Genomic DNA, 20,583 nt, shown 5'->3' with positions numbered 1-20,583 from the left:
TACTGAACATGTATTCATTCTGATGTAGTCTCGCTTCTCTTTCTGCCACTTCCCACATAGAGCTTAAAACAATGATGAAAACTCCACTATGTCAAATGCGCATGACGCAGACACACATAATCAACATTATCAGTATCTCTGTCAACTGAGTGAGTATCGCTTCCCGACTGCTGTGACTCATTCTTTGGTCTGGTTTCGTGTTGTAACCGTAAGGTGTGGTCGATCGTCATACAGGTGAAAGACATGGCTGTTAGCGCTCGATTTCACAGTAGTCACTACAAGAAATAGAACATAAAACACACTTAAACAGGCTGCAATACATATATGTGGTGCTGTACACATTTTGTATACCGTGCTTTACAAAATCGAAAGTATTTTTTAATCGGTGTCAGTCAGTGTCCCTTCAAATAAAAGAATGAAGTTGACTTTGAAATATTCGCTGTTGTATCAAAGGGCAAAACAGTGACAATCTACGCACCGTAGCAACGGTACAATAAAGACAGAAGTAAACTTTTTAAACCGAACTAAACTGTTCAACTTCACAGTTTATTGTAGTGCCTAGCCATAAAATTCCCTCCCATTGTGGACGATGTGGGTGGAGTCTTCGAGGAGGCGGAGTCAGGGTGAGGTAACGCTCCTTTTACTCATTTTTTTTTGTTCAGAGGACTGGTGGCCAGCTGCAGGGAGGCAGAGTGTGGAGAAGTGAAAAGAAATAAAGAGCGGAGTCTTGTGCCGACCAAAGGAGTCATTAGAAACAAGCAAGCACGGAATAATCTAAAATACGGCCGTGTGTTAAGACAGGTAAGATTCACTAAATCTACCTTTTCCGACAGATTTTACTGCCCTTAGCGTCTGTGAACGCTTATTTATGTATTTATCGGTTTGTTTGGTGTGTAGTTATTATCGTTTATTCTATTAAAAAAAACATCTTATGTGTTTGTGTGGGGTAATTTCGTTTCTCTTTGTTGCTTACCTGGATGCAAATTCAGATGCTTTCTATTAGGAATTCATTTCCGCATGCCTCAAACCACTACTGCCTGTTGTTAGGGAGCAGCCTACTGCGCCAGCTCTACAGCCACCAAAAGTTTGTTCTCTTGTGGTGGACAGTTTTTTTCTTTCTTTCTTTCTTTTTAAACTTTTTAAAGTGCAAGAGCTCCCTTACTCTCTCTCTGCCCAAAGATAACGACATTTAGCCCCAGTATCGACCATACAGCTACACGTCGTCACTTGTCAATAGACCCCGTCGTGTCGTTGGTTGTTGGTGGTGTTGAAGATAAATCGCTTGGATTTGTGTGTTTCCGTGAATCGGAGACAAAAAAAAAAGATTTTGCCATTTCTATTTCGTCCTTTAACAGAAATGGTGTAAAAGTCACACTGAAGCAGACCCAAAAACAAAAAACATTTTCCCCGTTAACTTATGAAAGATCAGTGGATTAACATAAAATTAGTAAGTAGGTGTTTTAATTGTCTAGTAATGGTGGGTATTATTCACTATTTTTAATGTCTTGAATGTCTATTTTTTTTATAAGAGGTTGGGGTTTTTGTTTTTTTTTTAGCTTTGGATGTGGTTGGACAAAAACAAGCACTTTCACATCAGATCTTCCGCTTTACCAACTATGACAGTGATGTTGAGTCTGTAAACAAACAGTGTTAGCTAACTGTGCCTGAGGGGATGAGTTGTCCGTGGGTGCACATCTGTAACGTATGACAGTGATACATGCTGATGTTTCTTTACCCACCCCCCACACTCCTACGCTGTGCTTCAAGGCAGCAGTGATGTCTCCAGGTGTTGCCAAATCTTCCATGATGTCATTACCTTTGCAGATTCTCAGGACTTGACAGGACAGCTAATCCTGCTTAGGGAGCACAGGAGCACAAATTTCTTTCATTTGATTTCATGACTAAATCCCCTGAAATCAGCATCCCGTTCAAATGACTTTTATCTTATCGGCTTTTTTCTTATGCGATTAAGTCATCTGCGGTGTCCTCTGCGGCCAACTTTAGTATAGTTTTAAAGTCCTAATTTGACATAGTTGGATTAGGGATTGGAAAGTAAACAGAGCCAATCACTACACCATCAAACTCCAAATCACATTATCCATTGTTCTTTTGTTTGAATTATCTGCAAGCGTCACAAAGCAGCAAGAACAGTGCCAAACAGGTTTGTGGTATCCAGCTGCTTTCTCTACCAATGTTTCCAGTTGAGTTTGCTGACTGTGTGCCAGCTTTAACGGGACAGGGTGCCAATACTTTGTGCCAGAATGGCCTTGCTGTGTCATCAAGTAGGAAAGCTGTCCCTGTCTGGAAAGAGTGGATGGGTGGTGGGACAGCAGGGGGGTGACTTACTGTAGATTTCACAGCTACAGCTGTGGTGGCACGGTGATAATCTCCCCCCCTCCTGCTTAATTCCCTCATACTGTCCTACATTAGCAGAACAAGAGGCCAGGAGATCCTTCGGTTTTAAAAATAGGTCTACACTCTTCAAAGGGGATTACTGTATGGCATACATCCTGCCCTCTTGGTTTTATTTTTTCTGTGGATTCCCCGTCTTGCTTCTGTCTCAGTCCAACGAGGCCTGAGTCCTTTCCAGTTACAGGTGCTCAGCGCACACATTGTGCGACCTCCTCTGTGTTTGTATGTCAGTCTGCCTTTGTGTTTTACTGTTCCCATGGAGAAAAGGGCACAGAGATAAAGTTTCCCGTCAGCTACAACAAGAGTTTCTTTCTTTTAAGGTTGTTTTTTGGGGTGGGTGGGTGAAATAAAAGTGAAGTGGCATGACCACACCAAATCTGCAAAGGGAAAATCTTTTTCTTTCTGATATTATTTATAGAATACAATACAGCTTAGATAAACTGCATTTTCACAATACAAGAATGTGCAAAAGACTGAATGAAGTGAAGGAATAGAAAAGTAATTTTATTTACACTCGACATCCAGTCTGAGTGCATGTTTAAATGTGGCGACTGTGCAGCCAGTGTGCACACTTCAGTATTTGACTGCTGCATTAACCATTGCACATATTGTTCAGGCCTACTAAACATACAGTATGTCATACGGGTACTGGGGTTCTTAAACTGTGACAGAATCTGTGATAAAATTTCTGTGGCCTGTTTCATTGTTGTCTTCCGTGCCGCGATATCGCTGGTTATGCTTGTATGATGAAACTGAAATATTTAAAATTCATTAAGGTACAGAGAGAACTGGAAATGCATCAGAATAACGGTGCTTATTTTCTTGGTCATTATCCAATCAAATGGTTATTCCAGCACCTGTTCTAAACTGGGTCCAAGCTAGAAATTATGTGGCCATTCCTTAATAACTGTTTTACCCTGCACTGCCACATGCTCAGCTGCTACACCCTGCTACATCTACAACACCCCCCAGCATTCTTTGTTTCTGCATTATGTTCTGCTAAAAAAGCTTTCATATAAGTCCAAATTAGACAAAATACACACATCTATTATTTGTTATCCCAAAGTAACCCCTCTAACAACAAGTGCTTCTATATTTTCAATCTTTTCAAACCAGCAATAACTCAAAATAAGTGGCAATTAATTTTGAAATGCATGACATTATCCTTGAATGCAGTTATTAAATTATTAGAAATGTCATCCAAAAATTGCCAGTGTTGTAAAAGATGCCTTCTGTCATGACCAAACTCTAACTTGAGTGTCTAGCAGGGTGCAGTTGAATAACGCTGAGCAAGTGAAGCCGACATTGCCCAGCTGAACTCTACTGATGACAGTCCCTGAAGTTAATTATTTACCTTCAGCAGTTCTCTTGGTTGGATCAAGCAAGGGCAAGAAATGGTCCCGTTACTTAAGATGTCAAAGGCCTAATGGCTGTTTCTTCTCATCACTTGCACTTTAAAAAATAAAAAACATAGGCAAGTCTACCACATGGGTCATTTCAAGTCAGCTCTTATCAAAGCTGTGTAAAAAAACAAAAACAAAAAAAAAAACTCATGCATCATGCTAACAGCCTTCTAGAAATAGTTGAATCCTCCTGCTGTCATCATGAATACATTACCAGTGATAAGTTTTTCATTACTTACTGTGTGTCCACACAAAGAGGGAGTGAACTGGATTCGGCACTTACTCAAAAGTAGGGCTGCCACAAACGATTATTTTGATAGTCGACTAGTCACCGATTATTTTTGCGATTAGTCGACTAATCAGATCCATTGGATCCATTGGACGTACAGCTTATTGCAGCATGCATCTGCTCTTATATAACTATCATTAGCTTACAGCTTTAAGTGTTTAAGGTATGTGCTAACTAAAAATAAAGACAAGGTGATAGTTTATTAAATTTTAATGAAATTTGCAGATTGTTTCGGTGAAGTTTAATAAACTCCTTGCTATCTAAAATATAACGGGACACCGGAGTATATTCTCGAGCATCTCACACTTCTGATAATCAGTTGTCTGCTTGACGTTTATTCAGCTGTGTAAAAACTATAACTTTAATCTCAGCCAAACCGATTTACTCAGGAACAAATAAAATACTACAAAAAGCCAAACAATAACATTTTTAAGTTATCTAAGTGACTTATATATGTTTAACCTGAGTAGCGAAAGACGGTGGTGGGTTTGAAAACGATTTGCCGGGAGTCTGGTGTTCTCATCGGCTCTAGTGAGCCTAGCCCCCGGCTAGCTATCGAGCTAGTGGGTAACAGACGTCTCCGAAAACGTCGGAGCGCTTTTGAAAAATATGTGGTGTCTTGATAAACTGAGCAAATATTTGAGGTTTACACAGCTACATTCTCGCCTGAAAATATGTTAAACGTTTATTTTGTGACCCACAAAGAATAATAAGAGTAATATTAAAACTAACTAGCTGCCGCCATTGTTGGAAACTGAGCTGGGCAGCGCTATGAATTCTGGGACAGAGTTACTTCTTCTTCTTCGGGGTTTAACGGCAGCTGGCATCCTTGTACATGCAGTGCTGCCATCTTCTGTTTCAGTCCGTTATTACACTCTTAAATCCTACTACTTATTCCTGCGTCTTTTGCGATCTTACAAAGCTTCAAACGACGCGTCGACTATTAAATCAGTCGTCGACGATTCTGATGGTCGACGTAATCGTGACTAGTCGACTAATCGTGGCAGCCCTACTCAAAAGACAAAGTTTTCACACGTGGATGATTTTTGATGAGTCGTATGTCTCAGCATAGCAACTCTGATGAGTTGTGTCATGTTATTATTTTCTTTGCCTCCTCCCTATCCCTTAATCACACTTCTACGAGAGATTCAAGAAAGTAAAGGCAGAAAGGGTGTGGTTGAAACAGAAAGCAAATCAGTGGAGAAGCTCAGCTGTTAATTAGGCAACGTGAGGTCTCTCAAGAAGGGTGGTTTTGCATATGTTGAGTTCAAAATCCATGCTTTAGTCACTGTGGTTGCTTTTCTTTGTTCACTGCTTTTGAAGGATTTTATGCTCTCATGAGTTGCGAATGTTGTGCAACCCTGGCGCCTGTGAGCACTTTTGCAAAAAACTGCATAAACTGAAAAAAGCATGGGCGTTTGAGACAACTGACACTATTATTCTTCCCTCTTTGTTCCTTGAAAGTTGACATTTCCCAGGTTTTCATCTGACAACAACACTGTATGAACCAAACGACGTGTTGTCGGAATAAGTCACTCAATTTTTAACAATGTTAGTTTTGTTTTAGTCTTCTGGAAGATGAACAAACTGTGAATTCAAACTTGTCAGATGAACTTGCAGTACTCTTTAGGGTCCCTTCAGATTTTTGCCCTGCTCTCCCAAGCACACCCCTCCCGCTCCCTCGTGCCTCTAATCTCCCTGAAAAATTAATCATCTGTCACATCGCCTCAGTGCTCAGATACACACTGGTGCGTAGCAGTAGCAGTTCAAGAAAAAACTCCCTGTCAGGCCTTTAAAGGGGGCTTTAGATGCAGCATTGGCTACCAAACTTGGCCCGTGAACACACAGTGCCATCTTGATGTGCTTCAGCCTTTTTGGTTGCGTTCAGTGGGGACAGTTGAGAGTGGTTTCCTTTTCACAGTAACGGCAGTCAATAGGACAATGCAGCTACTCTTTTCCTCTCTACACTAAACAGAGTAACACAGATGCTCACTGTGCTATCAAAAACTCAGCTCGTCCACTTCCTTCCTACCATGAACCAAACAACACGGGGGGGGATCCTTCTTCTTGTTGATAAAAACATAATTCAAGTTTTTTGTTTTGTTTTTTCACATAAGATTTGAATTACACATAAAGCTCAAATATTCCACTATTTAACTTCCACATCTTTATGCTGAGCTCTTTTCCTGGTTTGAAGATAATCTTTGGACATACCTCTACTCCTCCCACAGTATCTGACTTATCATGAACTTCTGTGAACTTTGTTTCTATGCGGGCATTGCATCTGAGTGTTTATTGCTACAGAGATTACACCCCTTTCTACTCACTCCCCCCTCCTTTATCTGTTTTTTGTAATCTGATTCTGGTCTGGACCCAGGCACCTCCTCTGAGACAGCTCACATTTCCTTTGATTCACAGAGAGCTCCCACGGAGACCAAACAACTACGCAGCAGTTTACAGCCACTGCACTGCATCCTCTGGCCTAAATCAGCTTATTAAAGCTGCTGCAGTGAATCAACTGACAAATCAAGGCCCATTAGATATTCTGTTGCTTCGCTTTCTTTCTTTTTTTAAATTCTTTGGCTGAGGCTGCTTGTTGTTTTGGGAAGGCTTCCAGATCAGGGAAGAAGGAGATGCACTCTGCCACATTTACACAAATTCACTTGGTGTGTTGCACAAGTGCATAGGAGTATTGTGTTGTTGGCTGTCTCTTCTCTCTAGGCACTTGGTATGGTGACGTTGCGCTGGTCTGGATTTGATCAACTGCCTGTCACAGTCAGTTGACAAATGCTTTCTCTTAGAGTTTGTGCTTTACACAATCTGGGCTTCAAGCTGTGTTCTTCCCCAGTACCTTATCGCAGTTTGTAACTTCTCCTAATAAACTTCCCATCTCAGAGCAGACAGCCCAGAAATGTTGGTGAGTCAGACAATGTTGACCACCACTTCCTGTCACCCACCATGGTAAATCCATTAGCTGTGCACTGCTTCACATCCTCCCTTATTGATTTATAGCAAACAGCTATCCAGCCCCAGCTGCTGCCATTACAGTGTCATAGTATCTATTGTTGTACAAGTAAGGCATGAGGGTTTGTGAATGTGTTAACTTGTTTCCTGTCATGGCAGCTGAACCCCGGGTCTATGGAGAGAGGATGCAGAGAGGAAAATGTCAACTGTACTGCAGACTCAGCTGGCTGAACTGGCCATTTACTGTGTCAGGAGGATTGGGCTGTGGGAGTGCAGGGTGTGTGTTAAAGCCATCTGGGAAACGGTTTATTGCAAGAAGAGTGTGGCTTACATGTCTGGGGACATGAATGTGATTGGGTGTGTGCATGTGCATGGGAGGCTGTCCTGTATGTCAAATTGTTTATCTATTCCAGTGCTATAGGAAGCTGTTCACTAATATAATAAAGTTTATTTGCTTGTTACTTTAAATAAGTTTAGCAAGGTTGTTCACACAGCCACCAGATAAGGATGTTTCTAAAGCCCAGTTATAATCCTCCCATAACTGTGAGAAATGTTTAATTATCATAAACAGTTTTTTCCTTCCTTATGTAACGGAAAGAAAACATGATGGAAATATGAGTATTTCTCTCCTCTCTCTACATTAAATATGAAGCCGCTGCCTGAGGACAGTTAGCATAGCTTAGCTTGGCGTAAAAATGACAGGTTGTAGTTTCACAGGAGAAAAAAAATATGAAAAAAAACATATTTACAAATATTTCAATATTTAGACCTGTGATGCTTTTTTTTCTTTTTCCCCCCCCAGTATTTATGCTTTAAAACAAAAATCCATAGAAAGTAAAACAGAAAAAAGCAACAGAAATATTATTTACACCCCAGCCTGCTAAATCGACATGTGGCTCAGCAACATTTACTACAAATACTGTAAAGTATGTGAACAGCCTCTTGAACACAACTGCAATATGAGCAAAGTTTATCTGAAGCCCCCCTGGGCCTCTTGCCTGACCTGATTCATTCCTGCTGTGATACAAAGAAGAGCTTACACCAGCAAAGTCAAAATCTGGCCTGCTGGAATGTTTTTCATTACTATGCTCCGTTTGCAACTGTAAAGCTATAATTATTGGGAGGATACTGAAAGGAATAAAATGTAAGATCCCCTCTAGCCATTAGGTGTATTCTTCCTCACACATCCAAGCACTCTTCTGCCACACCCTTTCTGAGAGCCTGTCACTGCTGAAGAGACACTCCCTTTCCAACATGCCTGAGGGATTTGCATGATAGTAAATGTGTTCTCATTACAGAGATTAGAGTTACTCATCCTTTGTCACAGTAGTCTTGTCCCTACAGTTTCTCTTAGTTTCAGCAATTTAACATTTCTGAGTAAGTCAGTGAGTAAAGTTTAGGTAAGGTTGGTGTGTTCTCCCCTTTTCTTTATTATTTTTTTCCCTCCCAGAAACAGATTGACGACTCAGACTGAATATGCAACACTAGTGTGGAATGTCACAGCAGCGTTTGAGCGCTGGGCCCTGATCAAGATCCATCTCTGCTTTGCTTTTCTGTTGCAACTCACTCCTCCCTCACTGGCAGCTTTTACTGATACACATTCCTGGTTTTACTGTGCAGGCTTTTTGGTTTTTTTAAGCCTCCTAAATCATCATCCGCAGAGGCTGTTGCTTAACAAGATAGTGGGAGGTGACGGGTGTGTGAAAAGTGTTTTCCTGAAGTATGGCTTCATGTCACTGTCTGTGTGGGTGTATAAATGGCAGTGGGAATGACTATTCAGGAGAAAGGCACTTCACAGTGAGAGTGAAAGGACATATTACTGATTAACTGGAAGAGAACAAAGTTCAGTCACAACAGCACGCACCATCAGCTCTTTGTTGGCACTGAACAATGGGAGAAGGCTGGGTTAGACTTTATAATCATCAGAACATAGAAAACTGTGTTCACTCAGGGTTTTTTTTTTTTTTTTTTGCTTTGATCTTTTATTCTTTTAAATAATTTGTAGCCTACCCCTTCCCCAATAGATTTTTTTTTCTCAAATGGAGGAAAAAAGAGAATAAGAAAGCCCAAGAGGAAAAGACAAATTATCAACAAACAAGTGCCCAGAGCTTCAGACTTTAGATTGGACAGCAGATAAAACCCTCACAGCACAGCGTTTCAGCGGACTTTCAGTTACCTAGACAATATGCGGGGCGTGTCACTGCATTGCAACAGTTGACTGAACCCGCTGCCTCGCCCAGGAAAACAAAGACTACACAAACACTGACCCTGATTTACAGACAACAGGAAGGTACATACATTCTGCACCAAACTCAGATGTGTACTGTTTGTTATAAATGGATCATTATACTTTTATCTGTTTTAAAACCTTTGAAAAAGTTAGTGAAGCTGTATCTTGTTTTTTGTCCAGTTGTTCCCGTTGCCCTGTTAACCAGTGCTCGTAATTTTTTAAAAGGTGGCCACACCTTTACTGAGAAAGGTAGAAATGCACGGGGAATGTTGGTACAGTTGTGTTATCTGTAAGGTAACGTGTAGCTGCAAGCACAGACAGCCCTCTGTGGCCTGGTCCTGCAGGATCTCAAGTGAGACTCAATACATGGGAAACTCGTAGAGGAAAATGTTGCCAGTGCACATGAACCGTATAGTAAATAACTTTGTGTTGAAAAGTAAATGTGTCGACGTATAAATGAGTTTTTCGTTAAACAAAGTGGCGCGTACAGAAAACTGAGGACAGACGCTGAAAAATGGTGAAAATTTCTTCTTCGTATCAATTTTAATGAAAAACAAAGCCGCTAGCAACAGTAATGCATGCACATCAGATCAAATAAGTAGCGTGAGAAAACTAGACTGACTCAAATACATTCTTTGTTCTTGTTTTTACAAGTTGTAATTGCATGCCCATTGATCAGCTTCAATTCAAGTATTTTCCATTTTCTTAACATTGTTTAGTACATTTTGTTCTATGGAACTGAGGGCGCGTATAGGTAAAGGTGGTAATTTAAGTGTTTATGGCTCATTATATGCTAGCACAGAAGCTTGCCATTGTGGGTTTTAGCCCCAACTTGTTTTATTAATAGTCAAGACGGAAGATATGCAGAGCTGCTTATTACATGCAGAACCACAGTAAGCTAAAAACAGCTGTCATACAGAAGGGTTTTGAAGATTAAAGCTTTTTTTTTTCCACTTGCTTGTTTGTCTCTACTGTGTGTGGATCATCTCTGTTTTTGTAATATAGTTTTTGTTATTTATGGCCAATTATGCAACAAGCTCTGTGAATTAAATCTGAGATTTCTTATTCTAAGCGCGCTCTCAGAAAATGCACACACCCTCATATATTAAGTACATCTGTAGCAAAACCATCACACACATAACCCATCCCGGCGATATGTTCGGCAAACAATCCTGTAAAAGTCTAACATTTGAAAACGCTCATAAGCAGCAAAGTGAATGCAATACTGTAGACTGTATGACACATCCAGTGACCAGCAGCTATTGCAAATGCAGGTTTCTCTGAAATTCAGGGTGAATGACATTAAGACTACAGAACTATGCAGAAAACTTCCATGCATGTTGTAACCATGGGGGTTTATTTTGGGTCTGGGAGGCCACTTCCAAGAATAATCTGTCTTCCTGTATACAAAAACACCACTATTACATTGAATTTTTCTGAGAGGATACATTTACGTTTTCCTCATAATCTTTTCTAAATATTTCACATGTACTAGTTTTGCTCTTTTTTTGCAGAGGGTTTAATGGCGAAGCACATTAAAAACCTAACTGCAGTTCAGCCATGTAGAAACCTGTCGGGGGTGAGAGGAAGTATTTGCATGATAAACCAAGAGCATGATGAACAAACATGCACCGACAGGTAGCAGGTAGTTGCACAAGTTGGGGGATTGTTAAAGTGAAACCAAGTATTTAGCGGACTTAAGTAGTTTATTTGGCCTCTATGATTAAGGGTCGTAGTTTTAAAATCCAGGTTTTTTGGTGGGCATGTAAATATAAAGACAAAATTAAAGTGAAGGTAAGGGTGTGTGTTGTTGGGGTTTTTTGGTTGTTTTTTATTACTTTAAAGGTGTGTTGGGGAGTCATCTACATACACACTTTCAAAGTGGAATTGAAACCTGATGAGCAGGTTCCTGATTGCCACATATCAGCAGTGGGCTGCTCCCATGACTGCATGGGTGGAGACCTGGGGTTAAAGGTCACTCACCCTGCTTAGCATTTTTACATTACAGCTGTCACTTTACTCACTTTGCTCTCCCTTCTCTCTTTGCAAGTCACTCTGCTCAGTGCTTTAATTTCCAGTGGGGAAGTGTCCAACTCGTGCCACCCCCATACTCAGTAAGCTGTCTCGTGGAAAGAAGTAGACAGTTTATTCACTAATTCGTGCAAAAAGGGTTTGTAGGAATGCGTGTATTTACCCGTTGTATGAGGTGAAATGGTGGAAACACTGACGTTGGATTTCTCTGTGTGTTTGTTTTTAGGTTTGCTCCATCGGAAGAAAGGATGGCAATGCAGAGTAAGTAAATCAGCTCAATTTCATGATCATATTTTATGTTCCGATTTTTATTTCCTCTTCTGTAAATTCTGTTTTGACAAGGCAGCAGCTTAATGTTGGTTGTATTTGTGTGATTCGTTGATTTCACCTCAGTCTCTATCACTTCATTCAAAATAGACCTGAACAGTTTGAGCTTGACCTTTTCTACTTCCAAGTATTGTGTTCAGTGTTTGCATTGAAATCACTTCCTTAAAATAAAGTATAACTACAGGTTCCTGCTATAAAATTTTTATTACTTTGGTTAAAAAAAACAACTGTGTTTATCTTGGGAGAAAGAAAAACTGATCTACACAAAGGTTTTAATAAAGAGCAGTTTCTTAATCTTCATGAAATCTGTTAATTACTTTAAGTTACTTTTAAAACCTTTGATTTCCTCTCTCCTTCCTTGGCAGTGCGTGAGATGGAAACTGGCAAAGTAAAGGTGGCAGAGTGGCAACAGACGATGTATGGTCTAGACTCAGGCATCCAGTCTGGAGCCACCACAGTCAGAGATGATGACGGCGATTTCACCATATCTAAGCAGTACACCATGACCAGCACTGTGACAATGCAGGAGCCTGGTAAGGACAGACCAGCTAACATGCTGTAACTTTGGCTTAAATACACCTAGACTACATCATCAACCTCATCATCTCGCTTCTCAATAGACATGGATCCCCAAAGCGTTATGACCAGAGCTCAGAGGGTGCGAGCTGCAATGTTTCCAGAGACACTGGAGGGAGGCACCACCATTCTGTCGACTCAGACAGACCCGTCCCAGATGACTAACGTCCAGCGCCTGGCCGAGCCCTCTCAGATGCTCAAGACCGCCATCATCCATCTGATCAACTACCAGGACGATGCCGAGCTAGCCACACGTGCCGTGCCAGAGCTCACCAAACTGCTCAACGATGAAGACCAGGTGATGAAAACGAAGATGTGCCCGCGTCGATACAAACAAACACAGTCTATAAATATTTTGTTAAACTTTCTAAAATAATTACTAAGTCATTAATGGATCTAGCGAAGGAATAAGTTTAAAATTGTGCTAATAATAAGACATCAATACTGTGGTCATGTCTGTGTGCTAAATATAGTGCTGGCTGCAGTCTTCATGCTTATACTGGCATGAGGATTGATAACAATAAATCCGAATCAGTCAAAACATCACAAAATATGCCAGCCAAACTCAGTTCACTCATTCTTGTGTAATTTCCTTGATGGAAACAAACTGTAAAGCGTTAAACTTGCTTTCCCTGGGGATTGTGTACTGCCTAGCCCACCACCCTTAGCAGTAGCTTTCTATTTTTGACCAAATAAGTCAAATAATTGAAGGTTATCTAGATTTCTGATAATTACTAAGTGAATATCAAATTCAGAAAAAAATGCCATGTACATTGTATTACCTTCTGAATAGGAAGATTTAAGAACTTTGGTGTTTAATTTTCCCTTGTACAAATTAACTCATACCTTCCCCTTCCATCTCTCATAAGGTGGTAGTCAGCAAGGCTGCACAGATTGTGAACCAGCTTACACGCAAGGAGGCATCCCGCCGTGCACTGATGCAGTCCCCTCAGATGGTGGCGGCCGTGGTGCGAGCCATGCAGAACACAAGCGACATGGAGACGGCAAAAGCCACGGCCAGCATCCTCCACAACCTGTCCCACCAGAGAGAGGGCCTGCTCTCTATCTTCAAGTCAGGAGGAATCCCTGCTCTAGTCCGCATGCTCAGGTGCTGCTGGTTTACAAATGGGTCAAATTTTCACTTGTGGTCTGCTAGAAATACTTTTTTATTATGGTTAATAGGACATATTTGCATTAAAAACTCAAAATATTTTAGAAAAGTCACTCAAAGTTGCATTAAATCCTTGTTAAGATGCGCTCTGTGGCAATGTGTTGAAGTATTTTCCAGTGCAGCTACCGTGCAGTTATATGTAGAAGGAAATAACAGTTTGTAGTAAGTTTTTAATATTATTTGAGTAAGCTGACAGCATTAGCCTTCAATGCTGGAAGCCTGGTGGGAAGCTTTATTGTTCCTCCCATCAGCTAGATCTAAATGGAACAAGATGATTAACTTCTGTCCAATGAACAAGTGAGCTTTTGACTCACAGGGATTACTGGTAAGGGCACTGACGTATTTGAAGCTTAGGCCATGCTCACTATGAGCTATCAACCACTAACTAATATATACATATATCTGGTGGAAAATAAGGAAAAACACAATTGGCTCAAACGAAAAATAGACAGGATTATTTTGTGACGCACGCTAAACACGCATGTTTCTCTTCCTCGTTGCTCCCACAGCTCCCCTGTGGAATCTGTGCTCTTCTACGCCATCACCACGCTTCACAACCTGCTGCTGCACCAGGAAGGAGCTAAGATGGCCGTTCGTCTGGCAGATGGACTGCAGAGAATGGTTCCCCTGCTGAAGAAGAGTAACCCCAAGTTCCTGGCCATCACCACAGACTGTCTGCAGCTGCTGTCATACGGCAACCAGGAGAGCAAGGTGTGTGTGAATTTATTATTTTAGTTTGCACTTGTTTTGTGTTTTGTTACCACGTGCTTACGTTACACAATGACTGCAATCTGAAACCGTCGACAGTGCCGTGCGTGTGTGTGCATGTGTTTTGCTTTGGGTGTGGCATGAGAACAGAGGTGTTCAGGTGCTGGCTGGGTGTGGTTGTTTGTTTGCTTAGTGTAATGAATTGACAGGTGCCAGGAAAGTCATGGCTTAGTTAGAAGTGTGCATTGTAAAATGTAAGAATTTGTTTTCATAAAGGTCTTTGTTTAACAGCTGATCATCCTTGCCAACGGGGGCCCCGAAGGTCTCGTTCATATCATGAGAAACTACAACTACGAGAAGTTGCTGTGGACCACAAGCCGTGTGCTCAAAGTCCTCTCTGTGTGCCCCAGCAACAAACCCGCCATTGTAGAGGCTGGTATGTGATATAGGTTTTCTGTGTTGAAACACCTGTGTGCACAAGCTAGTCATACAGGTGTGTCAGCTTTGTGTTATCTGAACAGGGGCCAATGGCTCCTTGGTAACTGTGTTTCTTGATAGCATAATTTATTAAATGTTGTTGAGAGCTGAGTAATTTTACTTCTCTCTTCCCTGCAGGTGGCATGCAGGCTCTAGGCAAACATATTACTGGCTCTAGCCAGCGTCTGACGCAAAACTGCCTTTGGACTCTCAGGAACCTCTCTGATGCTGCCACCAAACAGGTCTGAGTCCAGCTTTACTTACTTACTTTTTTTTTTTCTCACGTTCTTTTTGCTATATTTCCACCCACCAGTAACTAATGGGGAATATCTATCTTTTTTTCTTTCTTTCAGGAGGGTATGGACAGCCTGCTGCAGCAGCTGGTTGGCCTGCTCAGTTCAGATGACATCAATATGCTCACCTGTGCGACCGGCGTCCTGTCTAACCTCACATGCAATAATGCCCATAACAAATCTCTGGTCACTCAGAGCAATGGCGTTGAGGCTCTCATCCATGCCATATTGCGTGCCAGTGAGAAGGAGGATGTGACTGAACCCGCCATTTGCGCTCTACGCCACCTGACTTCACGCCACCAGCAGGCTGAGATGGCACAGCATGCAGTGAGGAAACATTATGGCATCCCTCCCATTGTCAAGCTGCTCAACCAACCCTACTACTGGCCTGTCATCAAGGTAGTTAAAAGAGGGAAGGATATTCTAAAGTGGGGCAAAAATGTGCGCAACAGAAATGTGGTAATTTATGGAAGAAAGGATCTGACTGAAAGAAGGTGGTTTTATGCTGGAAAAAATATTAAAGACTGTGAAATAAGTACTTTAAAGAGTTCAGTGGTAGACACTGGGAGCTGGACAGATGGCCAAAGTGGATGGCAAGTAGGGCAGAGAGCCAGAGTTTCAGCCATCCTGAAAGAGCATGAAATGCACATGACAGCAGGAGCAGTATGTTTTACAAGACTGGGATTTAGGGGGAAAAACAGAACACCACATTCTAATGAAAACAAAAGTTTGAGATCATTCCAGTCATTTTACTTGCTGACCAATAACAGAACTGCATAATCAGTCTATCTTTGCTTGTTTTTTCTTGCCTGAAGGCTGCGGTTGGCCTGATCCGTAACCTGGCCCTGTGCGACGAGAACCAGGCCCCTCTGAGGGATGCAGGAGCAGTCCCCCGTCTGATCAACCTGCTGCTCAAAGCCCACCAGGATGCCCAGAAACATGGCTCATCCAACCAGCAGACATACCAGGTACATGATGGGCTCATGTCAAAGGACGTTTATGATCCCTCTGTCGACATTGTAGCATTTCTGTAGAATCACATTTTTTCTATTCATGTTTTGTTCTCAGGATGGAGTGAGGATGGAGGAGATTGTGGAGGGCTGCACAGGAGCTTTGCACATACTAGCCAGAGATCCTGTTAACAGAGCAGAGATCGCCAATCTCCAGACCATTCCTTTGTTTGTCCAGGTAAACAAAGAAACAGAAACGAAGCCTTTACAATTAGCTTTGTGACAGCCTGTCTATGAAATGCGCTTAATAAATAAACTTCACTTACTTACTTTCAATTCGCACTTATGTTTGTTTTTCTTAAACTTATTTTTTTCTTGTCTTCTACAGCTTCTCTACTCTCCAGTGGACAACGTGAAGCGCGTGGCAGCAGGCGTCCTGTGCGAGCTGGCAGTGGACAAACCATCAGCTGAGCTCATCGACGCCGAGGGCGCTTCGGCTCCACTGATGGAGCTGCTGCACTCCAACAACGAGGGCATTGGTAAAACATGCACATAATGCACTGTAATTAGCTTACTGTAACGTAGCATTTAGTCATAGATGGAAAATAACAAAGTCGATTTACTCAAGTGCTGTGCTTACTGTAAGTGCAGTTTCCAGGCACTTGCACAAGTCCATTTTGCGAGTCATTATACTTTTCTACGCATTCCATAATGAAATGTTGCAAACTACATTTTAAGAATACACAATAATGGAAACATTGTTGTGTGAAATTCTGTTTTCTTGTTGTTAGGTTCGGTCTTTATTGTAGATGCTACAGAAACACCAGCTTGTTGTCCTGGTTAATTCAGTTTAACAAACAAGAAGATATAACATGCTAATATGTACACTTTAGCACTGCAGGTACTCATATTTTGGGCTGTTTTATTCTGTTTTGTTGTTGTTGTTTTTTAAACCCTGTTTCCATTTTATTTTATGCTGACGCAGGTTAACTGGCTGTAGCTCAGGGGTGGGCAATCTCAGTCCACGAGGGCCGGTGTCCCTGCAGGTTTTAGATCTCACCTTGGGTCAACACACCTGAATCACATGATTAGTTCGTTACCAGGCCTCTGGAGAACTTCAGGACATGTTGAGGAGCTAATTTAGCCATTTAAATCAGCTGTGTTGGTTCGAGAACACATCTAAAACCTGCAGGACACCGGCCCTCGTGGACTGAGATTGCCCACCCCTGCTGTAGCTTCACATTTAGAAGCTCTTGCAGATACAACAGTCTGTCACTATAATTACATTGCTAAGGAGGAAAAAGCCCAAATGAACCAAATGAAGTATAATAAGCCTTAAATAAACAGGATGTAGCTGCACATTTCTTTATCAGGAATGACTTCAGGTAGGAAGGATTTCACACCAAAAAAATAAAATGCATTTTTTTGTCTTATATGCTCTCTGTTATACTTGTAAACTCTAAAACGTTGAGCTCTAGATGTTTAAAAAGGCCACGCTTACTCATAGATCAACCACTGTAAACCGCACTGTTGGTCATTTTATTTTGCACCAATGTGCTGAGGCTCAAAGTAAAGGACATTCTGTTCCAGATATTAAGCTTTCAAAGTTTATTAACTAACGCTGACCCCGACCACTGACTGTTTTCTTATTCTTTCCCCTCCAGCTACTTACGCCGCAGCCGTCCTCTTCCGCATCTCCGAGGATAAGAACTCAGACTACAGGAAGCGAGTGTCTGTGGAGCTCACACACTCTCTGTTCAAAAACGATCCCGCTGCCTGGGAGATGGTGAGTGGGTGTGGCACCCTCTGATGCACCAACACGACAGCTGAAGATTAATGAAGATTCTCGTAGACTTGTTTATTCACGTCGGTTGTTTCTGTGTCAAATACATCTTGGCATTTTTGTGGCATTAAAAATCTTTCTATATCAAAGTGTTGGCTTCATTTGACCTTTGCCCTCTCGTGACTTATCTGCAGGCCCACAACACAGCTGTCATGGAGGGACCCTATCCCGATGGTGAGTAACTGTGGCTGAAATGTGCACATACAGCACATTCCTCAGCAGTGGGTCACTACACCACGGAGAGCAGCCGCAGCATGAAAGCGCAATAATTTGTTAGCAGGTTGCCTCCCTGCTGCTGCTTACAAACTACTTTCATTATTTGGCAGCTATAAGAATGAGCTCATCACAAAGCTCAGCACAAAAAACAAATGGCTACTTATTTTTCATGTACCGTAAAGTAAAAATTTTAATTTGAGATTCGCATGAACCGTCAGTTATATCTTCTTAAATTAATTTTAAACTTGCTTTTTTTATCAATTCTTTCCATCTGTGCTTTGTTAGTTATATAATTTTTCCCCAGTCAAGGTGTATTATACCAGAATCTAAGAAAATCTAAAACGAATACATTGAAAACAACATTGTGTTTGTTTGTTTCTGTGTTTGATTTCCTGATACATCATTTCCTTTTCATTATTATCAAGTTAAGGTCTTCCTCTCGCCCCCATTGTGGTGTTTCTTCATTATCTATGTTTGCATCTTCGTCCTATCCTTTCCTTTACTTGCCTTTTTTCCTTTTATGGTTTTGGTATTTTGTTTCTTACTCTGATCCAACTAAGTAAAAAAAATAAAAAAATTAATCTTTTTTTTTTTTCTCCCTCAGTTTGATCCCAGTAATCCAGAAATGTGCCTTAATATAATAATTACACATCTTGTTTTGCAGAGCTAGATGCTGGTTTCCAAGGATACGGATATCCAGGTGACATGCCCATGGACAGCATGGATGGAACTATGATGCATGACGAATACGCAGCCAGTTTGCCCTACGAAAGACAACAGTACCCACCTGACCATTATTAAGGTCAGTAGATGCTAATGTTACTTCAGCCAGTCATCTTACTTTATTTAGACTCAGCTGATCGGGACTGTGTGAGAAATAATGCCATTTGTTTGTGTGTGTGCACAAAGTCCAAGCTTCAAAAGCATAATCTTGAACTTGTATAAGTAAAAGATCAAATTCTTATGTTCTCTAAGGTTTCTTAAAAACACAGAAGAAACACTTAAATGCCTTTTACAGCGTGTAGAATTTATCTCTGTACTTTTTTGAAATGTTATTTTCTTGTTATATATTGTGATCAGCCACAATATTTAAACCACTTGTGTGATATCCACTGTATAAGATCCTGTGGGAGTGTCCTGTAGTGTCTAACAGTGGGTCATTGACAGCGGATGATTTGGATGTTGGGAATTGTGAGGCGGCTTCTCTGTGCAGCCTGAAATTATCAGTAAAAATTAGATTCTTGGGAATTTGGCGATTGGGTAAACATCTTAAGCCATTTCTGTGGGTGTTGAAAGGCGTGTCATCCACATTAATACCGTGACCTAGCGTTTCCCAGCAGAACATTAAATTATAAAGAGATGATCAATGCCATTGACTTCACTTATCAGTGGTTTTAATGTAGTGTACTAATGCACTTTAAAAGCACTGCAGCCTGTACCTCTGAAATGCTTTAACAGCAAAATGTTATCACCCTTTTTCAAATAAAGTCCTGCTCATTTCAGAGCAAGGAAAAAAGATAAAAACACTTTTTTGTTTTTGTGAAATAATAACTTTCTTTTTTTAAATTGTATTCTTTCAGGGGAAAGAAGCAGACGAGGAGAAGGCAGCAAAGAGCTGATTTAGGATGTAACGGGACACAGAAGAGTAGAACGTGGTCATCACGAAAGGTCTTTTTCCTCTGCTCGCCACCTGATGTAATATATACAATTATTGCCGAGTATGGGACTCATAATCTTAACAGGGCTCAACTTTGTTTTATAGCATAATTTTGCAGATTATAATTTTGACATTGATGCTTGTAGTTTGTTTTGTTTTTTTAAGAACCTTCTAAGAGTGAGTGCATGAGTGTGCGTGGTTGTTTACGCTTTTGGGTGGGTATTCTATGCCAAAGAGATTTTATTTTGTGATGATAATCGTAGCTTTTTCTTTTTTTAAGAAAAGAAAGAAAAAGAGAATAATAGTTGAAAACACTGCCAGAGGTGGCTCAGCGTGCACAGTGCACCAACTCACCAACTCCGCTTAACGCCTTTGTAAGACACATTTCTGACTTTGCTGTAGTTTTGGCTCTATATACTGTCAGTTTTCTCACACCGTGGCCCAAGAGTCAGCGAAGAGGTGGTTAACGCTCCTTTCACGTGTCACAAAATTTAGTAGACGTGAGCAAATGGGGAGAAGCGGAGATACTCGAGCTAACACTGTACAGCTGCTCCCTTCTCTTCTGTAATCATCTGATGTGTTTTATTTGGACTGTAGTTGATCAGTACGGTTGCTTTATTTGTTTGTTTGTTTTCAAGAGTCATCTTCAACTTTTATAAGTTATTTACTGGGAAAGTTTCACATTATGCACAATTACCAGAAAATAAGGAAAGAGATGCCTTTGATTTTAAAATGAATTTAGAGAGGAAATCATATGTAGCCACTGAAAAAAAACCTCATTTACATACTTGTGCAACAGATTTGTCCAACTCCGTAGTAAACACATGAGATAATACAGCTGTGGTTGAAAAAAAAAAAAAACTACTGACAGGGAAATTTGTCTTTCTACTTATTAAGAGTTTTTACTTAAATTTTGTTTAATAAAAATAAAGGATATATATTCAAAATGTTCTTGTGTTCATGTTTATTGAGTTATAAATCAGAAATGTGCTTTTTCTCGTTTTCTGTACATCCATTTTCTTACGCTTATCATTTG

The 20,583-nt window shown here is 40.9% G+C and overlaps 1 protein-coding gene across 1 annotated transcript; it reads left to right on the top strand.

Annotated features, from left to right (window-relative positions):
* The first annotated feature begins 646 nt into the window (after window positions 1-646).
* Window positions 647-20,494, top strand: jupa (junction plakoglobin a). Its single transcript, XM_085277693.1, has 16 exons — window positions 647-801; window positions 11,556-11,590; window positions 12,022-12,189; window positions 12,277-12,530; window positions 13,102-13,340; window positions 13,913-14,114; window positions 14,403-14,547; window positions 14,727-14,830; window positions 14,942-15,280; window positions 15,697-15,849; window positions 15,950-16,069; window positions 16,220-16,370; window positions 17,496-17,617; window positions 17,809-17,848; window positions 18,555-18,692; window positions 19,471-20,494. Exons 2-15 carry the CDS (start codon window positions 11,578-11,580, stop codon window positions 18,689-18,691), a joined length of 2,187 nt encoding a protein of 728 aa, XP_085133819.1. The 5' UTR covers window positions 647-801; window positions 11,556-11,577; the 3' UTR covers window position 18,692; window positions 19,471-20,494.
* Window positions 20,495-20,583: the final 89 nt, after the last annotated feature.

Source organism: Mchenga conophoros, linkage group LG6 (assembly GCF_057382185.1).
Source record: "Mchenga conophoros isolate Kocher_MC1m ecotype Shallow Benthic linkage group LG6, M_conophoros_male_GT1.1, whole genome shotgun sequence".
NCBI classification, from domain to species: Eukaryota; Metazoa; Chordata; class Actinopteri; order Cichliformes; family Cichlidae; genus Mchenga; species Mchenga conophoros.
The sequence above is the reverse complement of the archived record's forward strand: the minus strand, read 5'-3'. Positions and strand labels throughout refer to the sequence as shown.